We start from the raw sequence: 26,632 nt of genomic DNA on the forward strand, positions 1-26,632 counted from the left end.
CCCACGGCTGGCGCGCGGGACCAGCCCTCCGCTCGGCCCTCGACTCTGGGCCCGAGGTGTATGTGTGTCGCCGCACACCACACGCATTCATTTATCGTGCGTCGTTTTTTTCGGTCACATCCATCCACCGGTCGGCCGCCGCGGACCACTTTTCGACCTCGCGTATCATCATATATTATTATAATACGGTTTGTTGTTGTCGTTGTACGTTGCCGTTCATACTGCACCGTCGTTGCGTCGTCGTCGTGCGTATATCGTGATTCGCGTTACACTATAATTATATTATTATCATTTTTTAAAAATTTTTTTATCTGTTATACATCATCAGTATATTATATACATTATTTTTATTCGACTTTATATAGACGAAAGTACGCGTTTTAATAGGTAAAATATCTACAGTACAATATATATATCTATAGGTACAGTTTGATAAATACGCGCGTGTCTCGTATACTTACCACCGTTAAATCTATCGACACTAGTTGTATATTATATAAGAATAAATTGTTTTCATCATGTACTGGTCGGAGAACGCGAACGTCTCGTAGCTCGGATCCGAGTGGACGTACGGCGACCTATAACCTATAGCGTCGCTGCACTCGTCGCCGTCGCCGAACGGTGACTTTTGAAATCGTCAGGTGTGTCAAACATTCACCACGACGGCATCGCCGGGTGCACAGAGCGGGACGACCAGCGAGGCTGAGGACTCGTCCAGGTTAGTACATTTTTATATAATAACATATTAAATAAATAGGTACACAATTATTGAGCATAATATATATACTTAATCTTTTATGTTATATACATCATAATAGATTCATCATACAGATTTCGTTTTTATTATACGATTATTAAACTAATATTTCATGTCAATAAATCAAAACATAATTGTCACGTTATTGAGACAAAACAACACGTGATCGTTGTATCCCTGCAATAAAGTAAACTCCGTATATATAGGTACTGTTACATTATAGGTATTACAGGTTTACGCTGCTACATATAAGTTCGTTGATTGTTATAAAGTCATCAGCTCACAAAATTAGTATAGGCACATCATATATTTTGCTCAAACTCAATTAATGTAGAAATAGAAGGACATCTATAAGTAAAATGTATCTGCTACTACTATATATATTATACTTGTTAAACATTCACATCATAGTATAAAGCATAATTCTTAAGATTTTTTTTCTGTTTTCTCATTATATATATATATCATAGTTTACTGTTAAAATTCTTATAGGTATATTTACCTATTGAACATTATTTTAAAATTAAAAATAAACTTAAGCTATAACTCATAAATTTTACACTAACAAAAATGATAAGATACTTTTGCTTCATGTAACTTTATACAATAAGGTATATAAACATAAAATAATATATATAATAATTTATATATTAGCTACATATAAAGTATATAATAATAATGCATTTATAATGTCAAATAGTATTACTACCAATGAATTATTTTGTTTACTGCATTTTCTCCACTGTGAAATGGAATATTCGTGTTTTTGCAATCTATATTACTATGTACTTCTGTCCCGAAAAATTGAACGTCTTATGGAATATTATTATTTTAAATATAATATATATAGTTATTCATTTTACGATATATCTATTCAAAAACATATAATATCACACACATTACAGATGATATATTATTATTGGTACCTATATATACATTGACAAATTGTGGATATAGTTTAAGAAATATTGCGTACATATATATAATATGTATATTATGTTTAAGATATACCTATAGTATAATGTATGTCGTATGTGATAATCGTTTTCATTCAAAAAGATATTTTACACTCGGCTACGGAACTCAAAATCTGTAGGTATATATAATATCCATGATACTTCAAATAATATAGTATAATAGTATATATTATATATATATATATATATACACACATAATATGAAACTAGAATAATTTACCACGTCGTGTATAACTGCAGCAGCTTCAGCAATGAGAATGGAAATTTTCCAGTATTATGAACATTAACAATAATATATTATATTATATGTAGTTTCTACATCGGTAAATACATTTCGGAGGGTCGTGACGCGGGATCATTGTGATGTAACGGTCTCCTCGTGGGTTGGACGTGACGACAGCGCGCGTATATACATATCACATATATAATATATATAATAGATGTACGGACACTGCACTGTAGTAAAACCTTTATTCGTACTTAGAATATATATAGGTACGCGTGTATATATATATATATATATAATATATTATTATTATTATATTATGGTGGCGGGCTGCAGCGCGTGTGTACATAATAACATTGTATTATATATATATATATATCGCAGTTCCAATATTTTTATAATTATTTCAAAACGACAACAGTAACTTATTTTAACGTTAGTCATTATACATAAAATAATATATTTACACTACAAGTGACGAATATAGTAGGTATATCGTATATATAAATACGGCGGTTGTTTTATTTAAAGGCTCTTTTTTTATCAATTTGAATAAAGTATAGGTATAATAACAAAAATTAATTTTATTCTATTTTTTAGTGTAATTTTTATTTAAAATTACAGAATTTTTTAAGAAAACAGATAGATATAATAAAAACAAACATTTTGAAAAACACTTGACATTTAATTTAACTTCCGCGTGTTTTACTGATAATAATAAATACTATATACATATATACATAGGACATAGCTAGGTATATGCACTGTTGCTACACATTATTCATAATAAAATACAATATGATACAATTTATAAGCCGTTGGTATTATGTGTTTTTGTATTGTATAAATATATAGGTCGTCGTTGGGCTCTACGATGATGTTGTCTCAGCAGCAACATCACCACCATCACCATAATATGCTGTCGCCAATGTTCAACTTTTTGGACGTGCCGTGCAGCAGCAGTCCGCCTTTGGCTGCTTTGCACACCATGACCGAGATGAAGAACGGGTGCACGGCGGGCAACCCACACGGTATCGAACAGATATTGTCGCGGCCGCCGACCACTGGGGCAGCGGCCGCCATCAGCCACCAGCAGCGAGCGTTTAACAGCGTGGCCGGCATCGCGGCCGCCGGTATGGCTGCGGCAGCGTCATACTTTCACAACGGCGGCGTCAAACATCCGGCCACCACGCTGGCCGACCTCACCACCAGAAACCTCTACTGGCCGGGCTTTCAAGGGCTGGTCAATAACCCGATTGCCTGGAGGGACAGGCTGGCTAGTCGTGAGTAACACCATCATTGTATATATATATAATATTATAATAATAGGTATACGTTACATAACGTATCTAAATATATTATAAAAAACAAATTACTATAGGTGCTTAAATCTACTGCCATGGTGTAATATTCTTTGGATTTTATAAAGATGTAGTCGATATTTTATCTATCTTGATTTCATAACATGGCATATCTATTATCTATATAGGACTATAGGTATAATGTTAAAAAAAAGTAAAAAGTAAAAATATATCAATGGTTGAGTAGGCGAGAATAATATTACATATTCATTTCTATCATACAAATATGTATTTAACTACTACACAAAATAATATAAAAGTATAATAATTCACATAATTGTACTTGATTGATGAGTTCTAAAGAAATGTAATTTGGTAATAAACAACTCCATTTTTAAAATAAACTATTTTTTTACTGTTCATTATTATATACAGATAATATTTTGAAAACTTTAATGCATTTGTAAATCACATTTCGAAATAGTATAACATTTTTTAGGTCACCTACCTATAGGTAATTTCTAAAAATAAAAATAGTCCTTATACCAATAATTTTACATAGATAAATAAATAAAAATATCCGCGGTTTACGGTTATTTGTATAGACTAAATAGGTTTACCGCAGCAGTTTATTTTTTATCTATCGAATTTCGCCTTATTATTATAGACACTCACGCGGCACAACACGCACATAAATTTCAAGCATTCGTATGCAATATATTATTATAGGTACATATATATTTTAAGCGATTCCAAGCTTTCGTATATTATATTCAATAATATACATATGAGAATTATGCGAGTGAGTGTGTGTGTATAATGATATTATATATACACAGACGGGAAAACGGCGTTTTTATTGGCCTATGATTTCGACCGGCCAGTGACAAATGACGTCCGCGCAAATATCGGCAACCGCCGCGGCGGTCAAAAGCGGTAACAGATGTGTGCGATTGCTGCAAACCCCTCGTCCGCTGCCGGCACACCGCGGACACAAAACTTCGTTTTCAGCATAAAAAAAAAAATAACCGAGGGGGATAAAAACACATATACACACACATACAGCCTGTGGTAAAAGCTCTGTATACCCCTCCAACCCACATATATCCGAAAAGGATTATTAGGGGTGCTAAAGTTTCACCGTGACGAGCGTATATTTTTATATTTTGTGTGTATGTGTGTATAAAATAATGTATACCATTATCTTTCGTCACATCATATAATATATCATATTATATATTCGCATTTGGCGTAGTAGGTATATACAATAATATATTACACTCGTATAAAATACCTACATCAGGATGTATATATTATATGTAATAAGTGAACGGGTTCATCGTACTGACTTTAATGACTATATATATTATATATATATACCTATGCATAATATCGGTATACGCGATGGCGTATATTAGGTAAACGCACAAAAATGGGCACTGAACGCGGTCATTATAATAAAATGTTGGGTTACAAAATTTTAAGTATATAATAGGTATATGTATGTGAAGTTGAGGATTTTATGCTAAAATTTCATATTATTCTACCACGTAATTTTGCACCGTTTTGGATTAGGTACCTACCCTTTTTAATATATTATATTTACGTCGACACGTCATCACCATATAATACTCAGCGTGTTATGTGTAGGATATAATATATAATACACTGTCTATTTGAGCGACATTTAAAATGTTTTAATGATCGTAATAACAACAACAACAAATCGCTATTTATAGCAATATATAGCTCCATGCATATGAATGCACATATAATACCGCGACTGTTACGTGTGTCTAATTGGCACACACTATATATATTAAATTGTATCACGCGCATATATTATTATATGTGTGTAGGTGTATTTTTTTCTATTATATCGTTTGTCGCGAAACTGACAACAAAGGATCATAAAAAACAATAAATATAATATTATAGCTGGTGTACCGCCGAGTGAGGAGGAATTAATTGGTTTGGTTTATGGGCATAATAATAATAATAAGTACATATATCTGACACACTCTCACATAATGGCAGGATGACCTTTCTCTTATCTCTTTCTTCGCATATACCTATATTTATGTATAATATAATATGTATAACAATATCGATGTATACATCAGTCGAGTTTATATATTTAAATTATAATAGATGTATCTATATCTATATAAATTATTGCAATATAAATACCGCACGCGCAGATCATACAAGATATTTATTAAGTGTGCCTATACCTATACAGCAGCAGCACAAAACAATAGTAAATATATAATCTTGTCTTTTATCGTCGTATAGGTATAGGTTATATATTTTATATAATGGTTGAAAAAGCAAAAAAGGGGTTGGTTTTAGGTTTATTATATTATTTTGTATATTATGTACACTCGTCTTCGCGGCTGCGCAAGCGTGGTACATGGCCGAGGGATTTACAGCCCCCCTATAATAATAATGCATTATTATTATATATAAATATATTGCAGTGCGCGGCTACGCATTCACCACGGTGCAGTCTATATATGTATATACTAGCTGCTGCTGCTATAAACTGCACGCTTATATATATATATATACATGTATATAGGCGCTGCAGTAGTTCTCCCTCGAGGGAAAATCCGGTCTGGGGGCTGCAATATGGCCGTCGTGTGTATACGCCATATTAACTGCAGTATATTGCGTATAGAATATGTATATCGGACGTGCGTAAATGTTATATGTATATATACTTCCTTAAAGGGGTGCGACGGCTATATAATGTTTATAATCGTATAATATTATGTATAGGTATATACCTAATGTATTATGGAGGCGTGCAGTGTGGTTTTTTTAAACGATTTATAAGACCGTTTATGTGTATGCGCGCGTATATAATAGAAAATAATATGTTTAATGACTAATAATATATTAGTCTCGTACTTTCGTATATAATATAAATAAATATTATTAATAACTCTGTTGTTCGAAAATTGTTATTAACGCAATAATAAGCTGTATAATGTGTGTACATATATATATATATATACATAAATATATCATTATAAAATATTAGAACGCTACGCAATTTTCCGGGCGATTCGTTACGTGTATTATATTATAAACAATAATAATAATTTCGACCGTTCGTCGCGTATATTATTTTTATGGTTCTCGAAAAATTACAATCGGTCATCGCAGTGCAATAGCAAAGACTGTATAAAAACTATTAAAAAAAAAAAAAAATGAAATAAAGATTTTATATTGTACACGTTTATAATATTATATTCGTTTGGGTTTATTGCCAATACCACGGCGGAGGCTAATAATAATATATTAAAACACATTTTTTTTTAAAACTAGTTTATACTCAAACAACGATGTATCACATCTAAACATTATTACTTTTCGAAATCGATAAGAGAGTTATGAATCTTCTAATATTATTATTATGGTTAAATATGTATATATTTACACGTTCTACTATTAATCATTATATTCATTACCTATATTATAAGTTCATACTGATTTTACGAATTTTTAAAAACGTTCAGCAGACTGATGGACGTTATTGGACAAATAAAAACGATTGAATGATACATACATATTTAATTATAAGTTACATTATAATATTTAACGTAGGTATATGAAATATTTGATTGAAACCTTCAATTTGCAGAAGTCTGCAGAACTTTAGTTTTTTTTATATATTATATACGTACGTCGTACATATGAGAATTATCTCTCATCATACCTTTAAAAGTAATAAATGTAGATTTGATCGGCACTCAAATTCGCCGTAACTATGTAAATTAAAAATGAAATATTATACATAGAAATACCTAAATAAATCGGAAAAATTTCATAAGTCTTGTTAATAATATATTATATGTCATCAGTTTGTCGAATTTTCCGCGTAATGACGTAATCGCGTACTAATGTTTATAATATTATATTAATTATATTACAATAATATTTACACATGGGTAAATTCATTATTTTCTTTAATTCGCTTTGTATTTACTACTTACGCACAAACCTTTTTTTCGTTATTCGTATAATATCTTATAATGATATGATATTATGCATATTATATAGGTATACGCGCACACCTGCAAACTCACATAACGAAATTATTGTTCGTCCGGTCCGCACGTGTGAGTGTCTACTGTGTTAATATATATATATATATATGACTATATGAGAACAATTTTATACAATATAATTTAAAGCTGCGCCGCAGCCTCTCTCTATACGTCGGTGGTGGTCCGGCGGAGTTCGCGGCGCAAGCTGTTGCGGCGTGGCGAAAGTGTTATGGCGTGCGGTAATCTCCGGCGGAACTGACCGCCGCTGCCGCCTGTACCACTGCGCGGGCGGGCGTTCGGGCGGTCGGCCGAAATCGCACGAGTGCTTGCTTGCGCGCGCGCGAGTATATACCTACCCTTATATCCCGCCCGCTGCGCGGTCATCATCCCTCGCGCGAGAATATAGTGCAGGCCCGCGATATCGTATTTTCAATCTACAAACTATTCAATTAGCTTCCGTCACAGTGTCAAACAATGTGGGGGGACAACGATATTATATAGCCGCTCCCGCCCTTATCGTCGTATTCGTCGTCGTCGTCGTCGTCGTCGTTTACGGTACACAATAACGGGCTGTAATGCACATAATATATATATCTATCGGCCGCCACTGTCGTTTTCCCCCTCATTCGCGCACCCACCGGACGACGTGTGTGGAATGGTGGGTAGGAGGTGAATTTTATAAGGGTCAAATTATGTAATGATTTAAAGGGACCGCACCGCAACTTCCGCCCTCGTGTTATATACATATATATATATATATATATATATATATGAGCGCGCGCCGTATTAAAGCTTAATAATATCGCCGGCCGACCCGAAATCCCGTGTAACGGCATGTGTGCCGTCTCCGAAACGACGTGCACACATACACACACAATCCGCAAGTGCGTATCATCCATTTAATATATACGAAGGGGTAATTGAAAAGGCTTTTTTTTTTATCAAAATTTGTTCGCGTATTCTTTAATAATATTATTGTTTTGCTTTTCCTCGCCTTTCACGCCGAAAAAATGAATTTATATGTCATAATAATATAATAATATTATGGGTACACGTGAGTTCGTTCCTACTAGTATTTTAATTTAGTGCATTTTTTTTTCTTATTATATTTCATTTTATTTATTTAAAATATCAATTGATGATCTACATTTTGATATGCGAGTAGTCGTTTAATTTTATACTTCCCAATATAGTTTTTCATTGCGTTATTACGTCTTATTATATATATAGGTACACTGAGCTATATAATGAAGTCTTTGAACAAAACTTTTTAATACAATGTGTCAATGTCCAAATCGAATTGTTAGAATACAGTTCCCAATCACAATGATACGAGTGTACCTATATTATATAGGTTTTATGAGTACACAGTAGTTAAATCATTCCGTACAATAATCAATAATGAGAATACACAAATATTATATGTTTTATACTGCACATTACTTATAATAAAACCATTAAAATCTAATATAACCTAGCTGTTTAAGAAATAATAATTATTATCACAAATAATACATTGATGGGGATATCTCTGTGAATATATTTATAGCTATACTTGAAATATATTTGTCAAAGGCAACGTGGAAACTGAATTCGGTAGCAATAAGTACACAACTGTAGTATTAAAGACTATAATAGAGAATAGGTATATAATATATATATATATATATATATATTATATATATTATTTACACAAATATATAGATCCCTTACACTGACAGTCGACAAATTATACCGTTTTGTTAACAACATTAACGGTTTTTTTTTATCGCGTATGACACGTAACTATACAACGGTTAGAAGTGTTTATAGTTATTCACGTTTTAAGTCGTATACGTTCAATTGCTGCACGACGGTACATGATACCGGGGACGCGATTTCCACGATAAGCAGTCGGTCGCAGCGTTGTGCTAGTTGTCTCTTCTTTTCGTTTTATCCGTTTCCACGAGGAAAAAAAAGTCACGACGATGGGCGTAAGGAAGTAATTTTCTGCGTATATATGTATACGTTTATACACACGCGAGCGCGTGCGCGCGCTAAAGTGCGATGGCGGGCTGCGGCGAAAGCCGACGGAATTACATTGAAATGCAGTAAACGGGATTTGGCGGTCCCCGGGCGCCGCCGAGAAATAGATCGTTTATTTGGTTTTTCTTCTTCTCCTCCGCGGATGCGTGCGGATAATATGTACGATATGATGGCGACGAAGGGACGCAAAGACGAAAACAACGTTTTTCGGGGGTACACGTGTGCGCGTGTGTGCGACACCACCGCCGCCGCGGATTGTGTTAACAAAATGAAATTCTCGTTGACACGCTTTCCCGGAACCCTGAATATCGCCCGCCGCTCCCGTCCCACATATCGCTCGTCTCGTCGAGCGAGTGATAAAAACATAACGCCCCTTTCTCTGTCATCCTCCCCATATATATAGCGCCGAGCCGCTATTTTCCGACATCCCATAGTACCTTATACGCACGCACGCACACTTGCACCAGGCTGCTTCCCTCGCGGTTTTTCTCCGGCAAAAAAATACGCGTATATATATCATATCCACACACACACACACACACACGTGTACGACGATATACGTACACTGTATATAAGCTATTTATTTTCTCCGCACGCGTTCGTTTTAAACGTATTTTATGTTGTTGGGTTGCTGCTCCTTTTATTATATTACTTTTGCTCGTTGTTTTAAACGATATATATATATATTATACATGTATGTGTGTATGAGTGAGCGCACGTGGAGAAGGAGCATAGGGGAAAAGATACGAAAAGAAAGAAAGAGACAAACCGAATGCGTAGAGAGGATGTTATATATATATATTACGTACAGCGTGTTTTCGGCGCCCTGAAAATCGACCGCAACGATCATTCGGCCAGATTGTTGTGTTTACGATAACTATTTGCCAGCAATATCGAAAAGGAAACGCCACCACCGCCGCCGCAGGGGAAACGCTGTTATTTTATATATTATTGTTTCTATATTGCTCGGAGACGTTTCCTTTATTTCTCCCAGCACCGCTCCTATATATACCAAAATTCGATAATAATAAGAGCTATTCCGGAGTTGTTTGAAATTGTCGCTAAGAGTTTACGACGTTACAATACATATATATATATATGACAATTGCAGGATGGTGGTGTATACAGACGAAACAAATTGAGTATAAGTATATTTTTTATTATTTTCCTTTATATAATACAATCCTAACACTGTGATTTTTGTTGTATATTTATATATAATACATACACCATGGCAAGAATTTCTTATAAATACATGAACGCAACCTTTCGTTTTATACGCGTTTATGTATTATTTTTATATTCTCCTATTTTTATACTGATAACTCGTCGTTATAAAATCTGCACGGGTAATAATAACGTACACAAATAAATATGTATTGCATATTATAATATCAACAACTCTACAGGAATGTGTTAATATATTTTATAGGGCGTACTCAATAATATTTTAGGGAAAATACGCGTGTAACAAATAATAAATAATATAGAAACAGTAGTATTATATAGTGATGTAGTATAATCGTGATTATATTTTCTAGTGAACAATTCGAATCAAGAGAAGGACGGCAAAAAGAAGCATACGAGGCCCACATTCAGCGGGCAACAGATCTTCGCGCTCGAGAAAACTTTCGAGCAGACCAAGTACCTGGCGGGTCCGGAACGAGCGAAACTGGCGTACGCGCTGGGCATGACCGAGTCTCAAGTGAAGGTAAGACATTATAGCTACGATACTTTCTAGTTTTCTATGTTCTATCAACACTATAATTAGTTACAATTATTTTCATATATTGTATTTTGTTGATATATTTTAATTTAGTCTGCACTGTTATTTTTTTGTTGCTATAATGGTACTTTTAAGCCCCCTCGATCTCCTATGTACGCGCGTTTGTACAACGCATATGCGTACAATTTCGGCATAACTGTAACGGTGGTTAGCAGATATCGCGCGAACGTATTTTTGTGACGATTATATTATTATTATATATAACACGGATAAAATATATCGGCGTATGTTTATAATACCTATATCTAAGGGACCCCGATAACAAATTATTATTATAATTTCGTCGGTTACAACGCGTATTATAATAGTTAGCGCATTCAGCGGCTACATATATATAATTATGCAGACGGGCTTAAGTGTCGGCGGGTGGTTGAATTATTTCCCCGCTTATATATACACCATATATATATATGATACAATATTATTATATACGTATTATATAATACGAGGAGGATTTTTTCGTCATTTTTTATTAAAAATTATAATATTATATTTTATACGAATTTACATTTTTATTGAAAGGCGTCGTCGTGCGGTTTCAACGCGTCGTCCCCGCTCCTTCACCCCGACCGCATCCGCTACCGCGTACTAACGTCCTTTCGCCATATATATATAAACATACGCATACCGAACACACACACACACACACACACACACACACACACACACACTGTCGCCACGCGTTGAGGGCGATTCAATTATCTGTGTAATCCTCCAATTATAGTGACGGGGTTTCGGGTTGTTATGCCGCCACGGTACAACCCCGCGAACCGCCACCCGTCAAACCCGACACCCACCGCGAAGCCGTCGCCGCCGCCGCGTTTATCCCGTTCCCGTACACAACAATATATATGTATATAAGCGCCGTGTGCACTTGTCTCTTCCTCAAACAACCGTTACCACGGTAACCGACGCGGAGGCCGACACTGCTGGGCGCTTTTAATTGCCCCGCGAAGAAGCGCTAACGATCCGCTCCGTCGTTTTTCCCGCCGAACTACTCCGACCGACACCGTTACATTCTGTCCGTCGACAGCGGCGGCGGCGGCGTCGGTGATGCCATAAATCACGCCGACGTGCAGGGGCGGCAGAACAGCGCAGCACCCTCCGTCACCGTCACGCCGCGGCCGTACCCCGTACTCGCCCGCCCGTCAGCCCGCCGCAAACATCCGACACTCGATGACGACGCTTCATTAGTGCACGCATCTTCCATCCCCCACCCACTGCCAGCGACGAGTCGGCCGCATGTAACCGCTGCTTGTATAACGCCTCCCGCGCGCCGTCGTATTAATCTCTATATAAAAAGTGCACGTGTCCCGGTCGTGTGCGCATCGCGTGTGTACACATCTACGTACTGCACGAGCGCGCGCGGGGCAAGTCGTGCAGACAAGCGTGTTTCGCGTTAGTCAAAACACGTCTTTGCGTCCCCGCCTAATGTCGGCATATACTGCTTGATATATTATACATGTGTACGTAGATTCCGTGTTTAATAATGCAGTAACGATGATACTCGTCGTCGCGAGTATCGTCAGCGCGGTTATGGCGTGGCTTATTACGTGACATTTTTTAGACGCTCTAATAATATTCCATCCATCGTGCTGCAGCACTATTATATATAGTAACCGGATAAAGGCATTCGAATATTCGGTACCATATTAATTGTAACTGCTGCTGTCGTATAGTTATTGCTAACATGTAGGCACTGCTACTATGGTTGATATTAAATTATCACTTATTGACTATTACCCACATCCATCACCAACTGAGAACTCCGAGACGGTGAGACGACCTTTTGAATAGCCCCTACGAGACTATACATAGATAGCTTATTAGGGAAGTCGCGCGGTCGACACGTCGATAGTCGAAATGTCGACAGATTAAAATGTTGACGGTCAATATATTATATCGAAAAGTGCAGAGTTTTGACAAACAAAAGTAAATTGTTGCCAAAGTAAATATTGACAAATTGAAATTTGTTGTGCCCATTTTTTTGCGGTAAAAATAATTAAAATTAAAAACAAAATATTTTTAAAAACAGATCATTTTTCCTTTAAATACCTTGAGCTACAACCAAAACTATTAATTTTAAATTTATGAATTATTATTTTATTTTATATTATTACATACTATAAAATTATTTAATTAAAAACATATATATTTTGACCATTTTGTTATCAGAAAACAGAATTTTAAATTTATAATTTTTGTTTATCAATGCTTTTAATTTTTTTGATTTTTACTATTTATAGAAAATACAGCGATGGTCATTATTTTAAGTTGTCAATATTTCGACTGTCGGCATCTTAATTTCTCGACATTTTTATTTTTAACGTAATGTACCGCACTCGCGTATTTGTCGTATACTTCATCCTGATACTATTGTTGAAATAACTATTACTTATTAGTTTAAAATGTTAAAATGTATAATATTATGGTAATAATATAATAATTTGTGTATCTATCTACGTTTATACTCGGTATATTTTGCCGTTTTGACTATTAAATATATGAATATTGCGGGACAAGCGATAACTTATATAGGTATATTGTACATATTATATAGCATGATCAGCTTAGTGTTATATACATATCAAAATGTCTTCAACTCTTGAATACAATAATATTTATATTTTTTATTCTTTGGATCCCAGTCTGATATCTATATGCCTGCGTGTAGACCGCGATTTTAAAAAAAAAACCGACACGGTGGTCGTTCGTATTACGAATTTAGGCATACATTGCCAACACCTATTTGTTCTATATACTTACGTAGTATTAATAATTAATATGTATTATGTATAATAAATTTATAACGGTATGGTGTTGGTGGCGTTGTCGCGTTAATATTATATATATATACTACTCGACGATTCTGTTTTAACATTTACCCCTCATCGTCCCGTTTCTCTATAATAATATATATATATATATATATTATTTCTTTCACGTCCGCAACGTTTAATTTTATTATTGTGCGTAAAAGACTCATCGCATCATCTGATACGGGTTTTAAGTGATTCATACTCCCGCGCGTGTATAATAATCCATTTTATGTTTTCTGAAACGTTCTACATAATATATATATATATATATATATATATACACACAATAACGATATTTGGAGGTATAATAGCTTGTTTATACATTTTTGGAACGGTTTTTCCTTTTTTTTTCGTGTTCCTCCTCACAACAATTCATTTATCAACCGCGCGTGCAGCCGTTTGTGAAAATCCTCCGGTACTTATATTACTTACAGTTTTTTTCGCCAGTCTCATTTCATTTATTCATAGATTATTGTACCTAATTATAATTCACAAGCGATAGCAATATTAAAATAATTAAAAAAAATTATTTACAATTCGAAACATCATAATAATATAATCCTATTACACGAATACCATAATATTACGTACATAATAACATAATACATCCACAATGTGTGTACGGGAATAATATAATAATAATGTTGCTGGATTAATTTTGTATACATAGTCGGTCGAATACTCGAATCCTTAAGACACCGTTAGTCGGCAATCAACTTGCCGCCGTTGCATGTTTGCAGTTCGATATCGCATTATATACGCGCATAATTTGAGGTTGAGAAAACCACCGCCCCAGCCACCTCCGTTTTTCGTGGTCTCCCGAGACGTTGGACTTATCCGGCCTTAATAGCGTTTGCTAGAAGGCTTAATTCGATGGCTGTGGCATATATGTATATATAAGTATATGTATTATGTGTACGCATTGTAAGCGTATATTATAATATAGACTCAAAGGTGTTCACATATATATAATGTGTATAATATATGTTATGTATGTGTGTAATAAAGATGACAAGAACAGTATAATCATAATCAATCCATTGAGATTTCGTGAAACTCGTTTAAGTCATTTGTATAGTACCTATTTATTTTTTTCGTTCAAACGAAATTATCTTTTTATCTTTCCATCTTTTTCTCTCTCGTTTTCTATATTTCTCCATATATGCACGCGATGTGGGTACAACAATATTATAATGGAACGTATATATACAAAATGATTTCGATGTTTTCGTTTTGGTTTTTGCTTGTATATATAATATGCAATAACATGTAATATACGAAGCCCAAAACGTGCGAGCACACTGCACACGTATATACTACGCATTAGCGGGCCAAATCGGATTAGCCGTTGAGAAAACGCCATATGGGTACGCTACTGCCGTGATGCCGATGGGATCCCTGTGCGTCGGGTTAACCGTCCGTGAACGCGCGCGTATATATACATTTTGGCGGCGCGCACCCCTTCAGCCTGAAGGGTTTGACTCGATAAACCAATTATTATATGCTTACACTTATATATATATATATATATATATATATATGAGCTTGAACGGCGGTCATCGGTTTTTCGCGATGTAATCAATTTAAAAAATAAACCCTATACATTATATACACAATAATAATAAAATAACGCGCGAGAGAGGGTTGTTCACGCGGCGTACATATAAATAAAGTGTTCCGTTAGACGCGGTGACGATAAATACACCGCCCATTACATCGTCGTGTGTATATAATATAAATAAAATATGATGATGCCACAAAAACGTTTTGACGCGGCTGAACTGGGAATACATATGTATAGTTCATCGTACACGGAGACTTGCACGCAGAAAGTCCGACTCTTTTTCGTAAATCGTTCTTACCAGTGACGTATTTTGGGTGATTTTTGAAGGAGTGCTTAAAATATCCCTTAATGACCCAGTGAAATCTGAATAATTTTTGGAATATCCACATAAACTATAAACTTAGCTTAAAAATATACCTTGAAACGCATCAACAGATCTAATAAAAGTAATTACATTAGCAGTTTGAATATAAAGAGTGGGGGGAGGGTCCAGTCATGAAAAAACCCCCTCAAAATACAATAGTTACGTCACTGGTTCTTACCGTTGTACAAAATTACGAGATATATAATATAGGTACTCGCTTTATGTCATATTATATAATATGTTAAATGTTAATAATATATTATTATATCGCGTGTTGCATTTCGTTGTGGGGTGCGGTGTAATTTTTATTGGTATGTTATTTTATACAACAATAATATTCGTGTATTTAGTATTATATTATTATATTAATAAAGGCTTACATGGTTTATGGTTTTAATGCATTAAAATTAATTTGTTTGAAAACTGTAAAAACAATGTATATAAATACGTGAGCGTAACAGTTGAAAAATAAATGCATGTCCAACTCACACTTAGAAAAACTTAATTAAAAATATACGCATGTATTTTTAGCGCGCTCTGTAATGTTTTCGGTATCGTTAAAAAATTTCGTGACTTTGTTACATCCGTGTATATTATACTATATTATATTACATTATATTCAGTGTTTTGGAATTGGAAAAAAGGGCAATAAAGGAGTACAAAATACGTGTCCCTAAAGAACTAACGACTTCTAATAATATATAACATTAAAATAATAGTAACGTGGGTATATATATATATAGGTCTAATAGGTAAATTATACATTTGGTGAAATGATTTAAAAAATAGAAAGTGTAGCGATGTTCTATATTCTTCCCGTCGAATCACGCGCAATAATGAACTTTAATATATATTATTATTATAATACGATAATATTATAATCGCGATGTTAACGTCTCTTATACAGTATAGTTGTAGATAATATCAGTATATAGATACGTGTGCTTGCGCGTGTACAGTTTTATAGGTCGCATATCCATTATTTTCCAACATAATTTCTTCTGAATAATGTTTATATAATGTATAACGCGTGTCGTCAATATAATATGTATAAATGTATTATGTGCATATTATTACAGATGATGCATCGCATAAAATAAACTACAGTATAAAATCGCTATCCTATATAAAGTCACAGTTTCGTTTTTTTTTTTTTCCCTACCGGATTAAATTTGAATTTTAATACGCAATTACATCGCGGCGTTGTTCAGGATGTGTTGTGGCCGATACGGCATTACCACGGATTACCCGGCGCGCGTGTCGGCGATAAGGACGACACGCGTTATCCTCAAACACGCGCGAGAGTTTACACACATAAATACACGATTCACGGCCGCATATACATAAGAAATATATAAATAAATTTTCTATATTAAGTACAACAATTTTATTGTAATTATATATATAAACATTTTTTTTTGGCAAAATAAACGATGTATGCTGCTGCCATGCCGAGACAAGACGAAAGAAGTTTTTTCGATCTAACTATATTCATTTTTTTAGGGTTTATTTATAGCCCAAAGGCAACCCGTCTTTCAATTGATTATCCAACCTTTTTTTCCATTTTTCCCATTTTTTCCAATTTTATAATCCTATAGGTCTAACTCTTATTCCTACTCCTGCGACCTTTTAATAACGTCATTTCAACTTATTCTTGGTTTTTCCAACGATATTTACTCTTTTGTTTTCTGATCCAGTGCTGCCTTTGTATTACCGCAAGTGACGATATAGATAATATGGTTTCTATCTATCTGTTTTCCTTTTCGATATTCTCCGGTTAAATTATATTTTATTGATCCAAAGATCTATCGAGTATTAGAAATATACTCTTTCATCGCCGTTTTCCTTAGTGACCAAGTTTCAAATCAGTACAATATTACCATCCATGATCCATATTATACAGATATAAACATTATTATACCTTTACCAGATATCTATCTATTTATATAATGTATATATCTATATAGTATAATACATAATATACAATAGATGTGCGATCGAGGCGTTGGTTCGGCATTAACTTGTCTAACACTCGATTAATTAAAACATAATTCTAGGGATTTCTTCTCCGCCTACTATCGTATATACACCGCGCGCGCACACGGTCCATACACATTGTGTATACGCGCGTCCCGGAAATCCCCGAATTAGCATAATAATGTACCGCGCGGCCATCCCCGGTCTCGCGAGCGTGTGTGTTCGATACCATCTGCGGTACATTTAGGAGGGTTAGGGGTGCGGGGTGAGCGGTAGTGGTATAACATGTATAGGCGGAACGACACGTCTAAAAATCGCGAGTTCGCGACAAATTTGAATTCGCGTACATATATGTATATGTGTTTAAATGTGTGCACACAGTGTATACGCAGTGCTCGATCATGTTCGGAGATAATTTCCGAATAGCATTTGAATAAATTTATCGCACGTGTGTGTGTGTGTGTGTGTGCACTGTGCATATACATATATACGGCAGTGGTGACGCGATAACATCGTATGTACATGTATATATACGAGAGGCGGCGGTAACGTCGAAAAAAAATATAAATAAAGCGGAAAAAACCATCGCATTCGTCCGGCCCCGAAATGTGCTTTCTCGCCTCCACCATCACCCCTCCACAACCCATCCAAAACTTGCGGTACCGTCAGTCAGCCCGATAATAATTATAATACTTTTTTTTTACAATCATGTATAATATATATATATATATATATATATATTACTCGTCCCCACGATCTCTCCGTTTCACGCCGTGTGCGATAAATTATACTGTGGACGTCTATAGTCGGCCATAATCATAAAGTCTATACACGTCACTCCTACTTCGTCTACCACGATTTGCGGTACATTTTAAGTATTGTACATTTGTGGATAATATATAAATATGCATATAGAAGATATCTATAATATTATGGCATATCGTATATATATATCACCGGACTGTGCGTCTAATATAATTCGCGAGGTGTTGATGGACTTTCTTGGGCATAGATATATACACTGCACGTAGCCGTACAGACCACGCGTCAGGTCCGACAAGATAACTATTGTTTATCCATATATTATACTCGTATCGTCAGAGGTATACATTTTTGTTTTTTTGTAAATAAAATGCGAATTGTATATTTAATACATTAGTAATATTATAGTGTAATAGGAATAAAAAGAACCGTTTGTCCATAATTTTATTAACGCACGAAAATAATAATATATGTACAACAAACTATACAGTATATATAGTGATTGAATGACGGAGTCGGGGTGAAAACATAAATTTGAGAATAATAATAAAAATGGTATCGCGTGTTACCGACCTAATAAATCTATCGCACGCGCATTGGACCGATATTACCACGGCGGTGGCCGAGTTTTTCGTTTGACGGTGACGCGCATACATCAAGGATTTTTTTTTCATTTTCCCCGCACCGGGAATTGGCGAAAAAGCGACGGACCCCGCGACATAATCAGATTACCTTCGATGATTTATCGCCTCTCCGATCCCTCCAACTTCATCTCGTATACATACATATTTATTACACTGCATTATAAATTATAATATTTATAATATTATTTATTATATTTTCCATGTAAAAATGATTTTATATCATTCGTATGACATACTCGGACCGGTACCTATACATAATATACGCACGCATTATTCGATTTCTAACGAACGCAATCCGTATAATATACATATATTAATATTAAATATAAACATAATAATATCATATTATGTCTCGTTGCATTATATCCACACACATAATATATTGTAACGTTACCAGCCGCAAACTCCGTTAGGTCCATCGGGATCGCCGAGTCCAGCTATCATCGGTCCAATTATAATACGGGTTCTATCCGCCACCGCCGCCGCCATTCCGTTTTCCGAATTGTAAGTATATATGCGTGTTTTATCGCTGTCCGGCTCAATCGGCTAATTATTATTAATCCCGTAATGGCGTATCCGGCCCGTTATAATATGGTGGTGTATACAGGTATACGTATAATATATCTATATGTACGTATTATGTATAACAATATCGTTCGGGTCGATTTTGATTCGGTTAATTAACGTTTCCATTATTAATATTATTATATTATTCAGCCGCGCAGCCTCCGCGGGTCCCGAACGAATACATAATCACAACGTGCGTTATACACGAGCAATTTACCGGACAAACATGTACATAATAATATATATATATGTAGAGGGAAGTGTTTGGTGTACGGATATTGTGTATATAATATTATATATAGGTAAGCCGCATGTGCGCATATTTTCCACGGGTGTACAGTATAAATGCACTGCAGCTATATAATCGTATTTACACGCACAATTTCCCAAAGTTTCCGGGTAATTACTCGCGCGATTTTTCAACCCGAAAATACGAGAGAAATCGTGCTACATATTTTTATTTTAAAATGTAAAATATATTATTAGGTTTATATTTGCCTCTGAAAATCCGTCAATTTTTATATATTATACATAGGTTATGTAGATTATTGTAGGTATATCGAAATCGCATTTTCAATACTATAATATAATGTAATATGTATTCATTTTCAGTTAACATAAATGTAGATAAGGTATTTCCATTTCTATTTCGCCCATTTAAATGGTCGTCGTGCCATTGGTGAGGTGTGTACGACCGCAAGGGGATATTTACCCCCCCAACTAAACTATATATTTACCTATAAAACGAAAAAATCAAGAAAAAATATATTATTTAAAGCGTTTTTGGCTTATGTTAACTTTTATGATGCTCTGCCGCCGTTATATCGTTTCTAAGATAATGTCGTGTGATTTTTAAACACGCATGTAAGGTTTATAATAAATGATTTTTATTTAATTTTATCTATAATAACGTAGGTACTTATACCAGATTACGGTCACAGCGTAACCTGTAATTTTATACACACTGTGAATTGTATTTATATATTATAAATTTAGCAGATTATACAGGGTTTTGTATGAGCATTTTTTTTTTTTTGAGTTAATGGGCCACATTGTGTCCATAATAGTAAAAACTGCGAGTTTTGATGGCCGCACGTGGTTTTTTTGCCCAATTTAGCCGCGTAGTAAAATTCCGTCGAAAACGATTGCACGCAAACGAACATATATGTATATACAGTACAAACAATAGATATGCATCCCTTTCCGGTCTTATTTAATTTGTCCTGGGGTAGATTATTTTTTTTAATGACATAACCCGTTGTTACGGTATATTCACGTATATATACACACGACACGACGACGGCGGAAGAATGGTGGGAGGATGGGTTGGCGGCACAAAATGTAAATTAATACCGTCGGGGGTGCAGGTTAAAAAACTTTTCAACCGCACATTGCGCGCGCTTTTTATTCAAATGACAAACGCCCTGGAGAGCACTTGGCCCGCCTGTTTTAAATGTATAAAATGATGATAATAAAAACACGGGATGAAAAAAAAAATGATTGCGAATGTGTTGAGGTGAGGGCACGTACACCGCGTTAAAAAAAATCGTCTCTATTGCGCGTATATAAAAAAAGCAGTTTTCGTGTGTTTTTTTATTTTTTATTATTATTATTAATACCAGGTCGCAGATTATGCGGTTTAATATTCACTTCCGAGAGCCGTTTTTAATTTTCATCCGATTTAATTTCCTTTAATACCTTGTGCTCGACGTCGTTAATTAATTTGAATGGAACATAAAAACGAAAATGTTAAATTAAAGCTGCCTTCAAATTCATTTTATACCGTTCGTTACTCTTTTTATATTCCTATATATCTATAACATATTTTATCACTGGTCTGTTTAATCGGATCAACTTGTTCAAGAGCCACGTTATCACTATAGAAATAAGCAATATTTAGTCTGTTTTTAACTCTCCTACGTTCTTATTTAGGTATAATATGCGTATAACGATATAACAAAAATTACACATATGCCTTCGTGCTATACGGTCGGTGAACGGTCACTAAATTAGAAACTGAAGAACATCATATCATACGAACTTAAAGTGTAGTGTGTTTGAATACCGAAAATTAAATTTAAAAAAAAATCAGTTCCAATTGAGACGATTTTATAATTGACATCACAATACTCAGCCATTAATGATTTAATCAATATTATTTATATAAGATAATATCGAGTTTGTTGCGGTAGATATATAATATGCCTTTAAAACCATAATAGGCACATACTATAATATGTTTACCCATCCAAATCATTGATACGTCTATCTTTATAATACATATATAATATGTATTTTATATACGCATATATCGACGGGCTATGCTGCGCGCGTGTAGTCCGACGAGGTGGCGATTTGTTGTGGAGGAGGGGCAGCATGATGGGGAAGACATAAACTACCATCGTCGTCGTTATGGGGTTGGCAACACTGCGAATTACCACTCCACTCGCCGTGCTGGTTCCGCTCGCAGCAGTTTTGATCTCGTCAGCTTGTAAAGCAAACCGTCCCCCCGCAATTAGTAGTATTATCGAACACGCTCGCGCGGGGGTGGCAGCGGCGGCATTCGCAAGACGTTGCAAGATGTGACGCCGAGATTATTGCTGTATAACGTAGATACGTCGGGGGTGTAGAAGGGGTAAGCGCGCCACGGACTACCGAGTGGCGGATGGCAGTTTCAACGGAATGAGTGTGGAGGGGGGGCGTTATAGGGGGACGGCCGACGAGTAGGTGCGGTGGCGGTGGTGGGCGCGCGCGCAGTCCAGATGGCGTCGTCTTAATGCGGTTATTAAAAACAAGACCGTCTAACGACCTTTGCAAAAGCCCGGGGGTTGATTAATGGCGAATACATGGACGCCTAAATACCGCGTAATTTGCAAATACACCGGCACAAACGGCCCCCGGACGGTCTTAATTACGGGCCGTTCCCCCCACAAATGGTTTAACTTTATAATTAAAATCGCATACAGCGATATAATATAAAGTTTTAGCCCTTCCGTCTCCTCTCGCCGCCCCGTACCTATATACATAATAGGTATATAATATATGTATAGTCGTGTATCGCTGCAGTATACGCGCCGCCCGTATATATATATACCCGGTAAAAACCCTTTTCCACCGCCACCGTCACACCGGTAAAGCCTACGAAATAATGGCCGTGGTCTTAACTCTTTTAATTATGTGGAAAACGATAATATTATTATATATGGTTTATATATATATATATTTAATTATATACATTATACACGTATGTATACGCGAACAGTATAAGAAGTATATATAATATATTCGCTGCTATATACACTATCGTATATGATCGCGCAACCACCTTCATACTCTGCTGCAATACGTATATTTAATATATATATATACCTATCACTCACCGCCGATCTTAAGCAGCTTTTATTAATTCGTTATACCGACTACGCGCACATAATATAATACACCGTGTGTAACGGACTGTTGATTAAAAAACGATTATAGCGTATATGACTTCGATGACTTATTTGGCTATCATTTCTTTGACCGTGCAATTCAACACATCGAATACCAAAAATCATGTGTTCTAAATTGTAATCGTTGTGTTGTTGTCGTTTTCCAGGTGTGGTTCCAAAACCGGCGGACCAAGTGGCGGAAAAAGCACGCTGCCGAGATGGCCACGGCCAAGAGGAAGCAAGAAGAAGCCGCGGACGAGAGTGACGAAGACGAAGACATGCGTGACGATAGTGCGGCTAAACGGCTCAAAAGGGAATTGGCCGCGCACTACGGAGGTGGAGGCGGCGGCGGAGGCGGTGGTGGCGGTGGCATCGGTGGAGGCATATAGCATCAGGCTTGGCCAGGCGTCGGACATCCTGGCTCCTTGGACCTTAAGACTCACGAATGAACACGTCGAGATGCGAGCACCTACTATATTGTAGGTACATTGATAACCGCGAACGCTGTACAATTCCGAAGACGACGATGATGATAAATATTATTATTTATTGTTTTGTACATTTCTATATACTTACTCATAAGTACATAAATATTTTATACATAACTTTATTATTATATATAATACATAAAACTTATGCCTATCCAAAACGTCTAGTCATCGCATATAATTTTTTTTTATAGGTATTTGTGCATATTATTGTTATTATATAAACATTTAGAGAGCAATATAATTACGGTATAGGTATCATAATATTATAATATTAAGTATAGCGCCGTGCTGCATATAAACCCCATCGATCCTTATTATCATATTATAATCTTTATAGCCGACATTATTTACAGAGAACATCGTGTTTTACATTTTATTTGTACGTCAAATCTTTGCGATACACTCTGTACATAATATACGTATTACGACGTAGTCCGCGGTGTGTACGATTTTTGTTTTACGTTATGTTCTTTTTGTTTATTCAGTGTTCCCCCCCCCCCCAATCACCCCATCGTATAGCGTTGCCCGCCCACGCGTAGGTATACGACGCTTCGACGACGATCATTATTATTATTATTATTATTATCATCTCGATAATTAATATTGTGTAAGGCCTTTATTAGCTTTTTTTTTATCCGCCGATCATTACAATAATATATTAATACATAATACAACACTTACTTGGTTATAATGGTACATATTATTTAATGTACAAGTATGTTTAATGTATATACAAAATACAAAAATAAGTAAATACGTTAAATGCGTTTTTACGATTTTGTTTACGGCTTGTAATATCTGTTGTATAATAATATGTCGGGAATAAACGGTTTTAATAATATAATATAATAATAATTTGTAATTACAATGTGAATAAACTATGATATTATATCCCCCTTTAAATACGTTGTATATATTATATTTAATGATTGTTAATAATATTATTTATTTAGTGAAGGTACGTTTGGATAATCGTTTGCACTTATACACACATGTACGGTTATACTTAATTTACCACTAAACCTTAAGTTAAACAAATCATGTAATCTTTAAACAAAAATAAGTGAAATGTTGATTTAAAAAGACATAATATTATTATATACATCTATGCGTTATTTATTTATTTCTGACGATTATTACCTATTAATTATTTGAATACGATATAATATAATACAATACTAATATCTATAATAGTCTGTGTTTTTGCCTTTTGGTGTGGCACTTAGCGTACATTAAATAATTTACGGTGAGTTTCTTTATTTCCTATTTATTTTCAACTATAAAATCATGTCATAATACGTATACACAAAAAAAAAAAAAAAAAATACAAATTTACGAAGTTCAACGCACAAAACATAATTTACACTCTATAGAGTACAGACATAATATAATATGATTCAATAAATATTTTGAAAAAGTTATTATTATATTATATTTTTATTATGTTGTGTATATATATATGGTATGTAAGATATAGACTATAGAGTATAGACATTATTGGCTATAATCAAACTCGTAAGTCGTAAATCTATTTGTTATTAAGCAACTAGTTTGAAACATTTATTTAGAACTATTCACGATTACCACGAGTGGCGATGTACGGAAGAATTTTACGATTTCGTTCACAACTATAGGTAGGTACGTAGATACCATAATTTAATTTATCTTTGAAAACTACTCAAGAATAACATTAATATAATAATAGTTACAATAATAACGGCCATTACTGAATGCCGTCAAATGTCATACTTCAACATGACATCAACTTCATTAGCATACAAAATAAACATCAATATATAATATATATTATATACTCGATAACATTTCAATTTTTCAGTCATTCAATGTTAAATGTTATTTTTATTTATAACAAATAATACAACTATAATGAATTCTACATTTAGTCAATGCCATTTAGTGAAATCGTCAATAGCCGTAATAAATAATAATACACAAAACACCAATAAGAAGCCCATTGACGTTCAATGTAAGGCAAGTTTTTATGTTAACGTAAGTAAAAGTAGTAAGGTACCAAAAATAAAAATCTGAAGTTTTCTAAACAATTTAAAAAATTTATATACTGTTATATCTAGTCAAATAACCGAAAACACAAGGTAAATTGATCAATAGAATTCTGTAGCTTTTCAATATAATGTATACAACCCAGCTGTTACTTGTTAGTGTAATAACGATGTAAATTTTTATTTGTGTATTTTTAACACAATAAAAGCATTGGTATGATTGTTCATGGTTTAAAGCTTTTAAGAATTCATTCATCACTAAATTCACTAAATTTAATTTTTTTTTTTTATAGTAGTAATATTATTATAATTAAAATGATAAAAATAACAACAATCTCAAAATAGAAAAATAATTGTAACACTAAATAAAAAATTTAGGTTATTATAACTTTGAATTATACTACTAAAACAAACTATTTTACCATTTTTATTATAATTTGTATAGTTGATTTGCAAAATGTTATAAAATCTAAGTTTAAGAGTTATTATGTGCTTTAAAGAAGACATGTATAGAATTAACTATTATAAATTTATTTTTATATTGATAGCCGAAAGGTTTAACAAATATTAGTACAAAAAAAAAAAAGATTTTGAAATCAAAAATAAGAAAAATATGCTTCGTGTACTCAATATTTTTAATTTTACCTTATAAGCTTTAACTTTCTTTACTTTTATTAAAATATACCTATTAGAAATAAAAATATAACTAATAAACGTTGTTTATGTCTTTTATAATATTATGAAATCGTTGTTGGAAAGTACTTTTGCAAACTACGAAAGTTAAATTAATTTATTGACATATTTTTATGTTCCTCAAACATTACATTTTTCAAGAAACTAATTTATTATTTGCAAAATAATTTGT

At 34.4% G+C, this 26,632-nt stretch overlaps 1 protein-coding gene across 1 annotated transcript; it reads left to right on the forward strand.

Moving 5' to 3' along the window:
• Positions 1–78: 78 nt before the first annotated feature.
• Positions 79–24,848, forward strand: LOC132916942 (homeobox protein Nkx-6.1). Its single transcript, XM_060977414.1, has 4 exons — positions 79–718; positions 2,816–3,243; positions 10,883–11,052; positions 23,423–24,848. Exons 2-4 carry the CDS (start codon positions 2,835–2,837, stop codon positions 23,642–23,644), a joined length of 801 nt encoding a protein of 266 aa, XP_060833397.1. The 5' UTR covers positions 79–718; positions 2,816–2,834; the 3' UTR covers positions 23,645–24,848.
• Positions 24,849–26,632: the final 1,784 nt, after the last annotated feature.

Source organism: Rhopalosiphum padi, chromosome 1 (genome assembly GCF_020882245.1).
Source record: "Rhopalosiphum padi isolate XX-2018 chromosome 1, ASM2088224v1, whole genome shotgun sequence".
NCBI classification, from domain to species: Eukaryota; Metazoa; Arthropoda; class Insecta; order Hemiptera; family Aphididae; genus Rhopalosiphum; species Rhopalosiphum padi.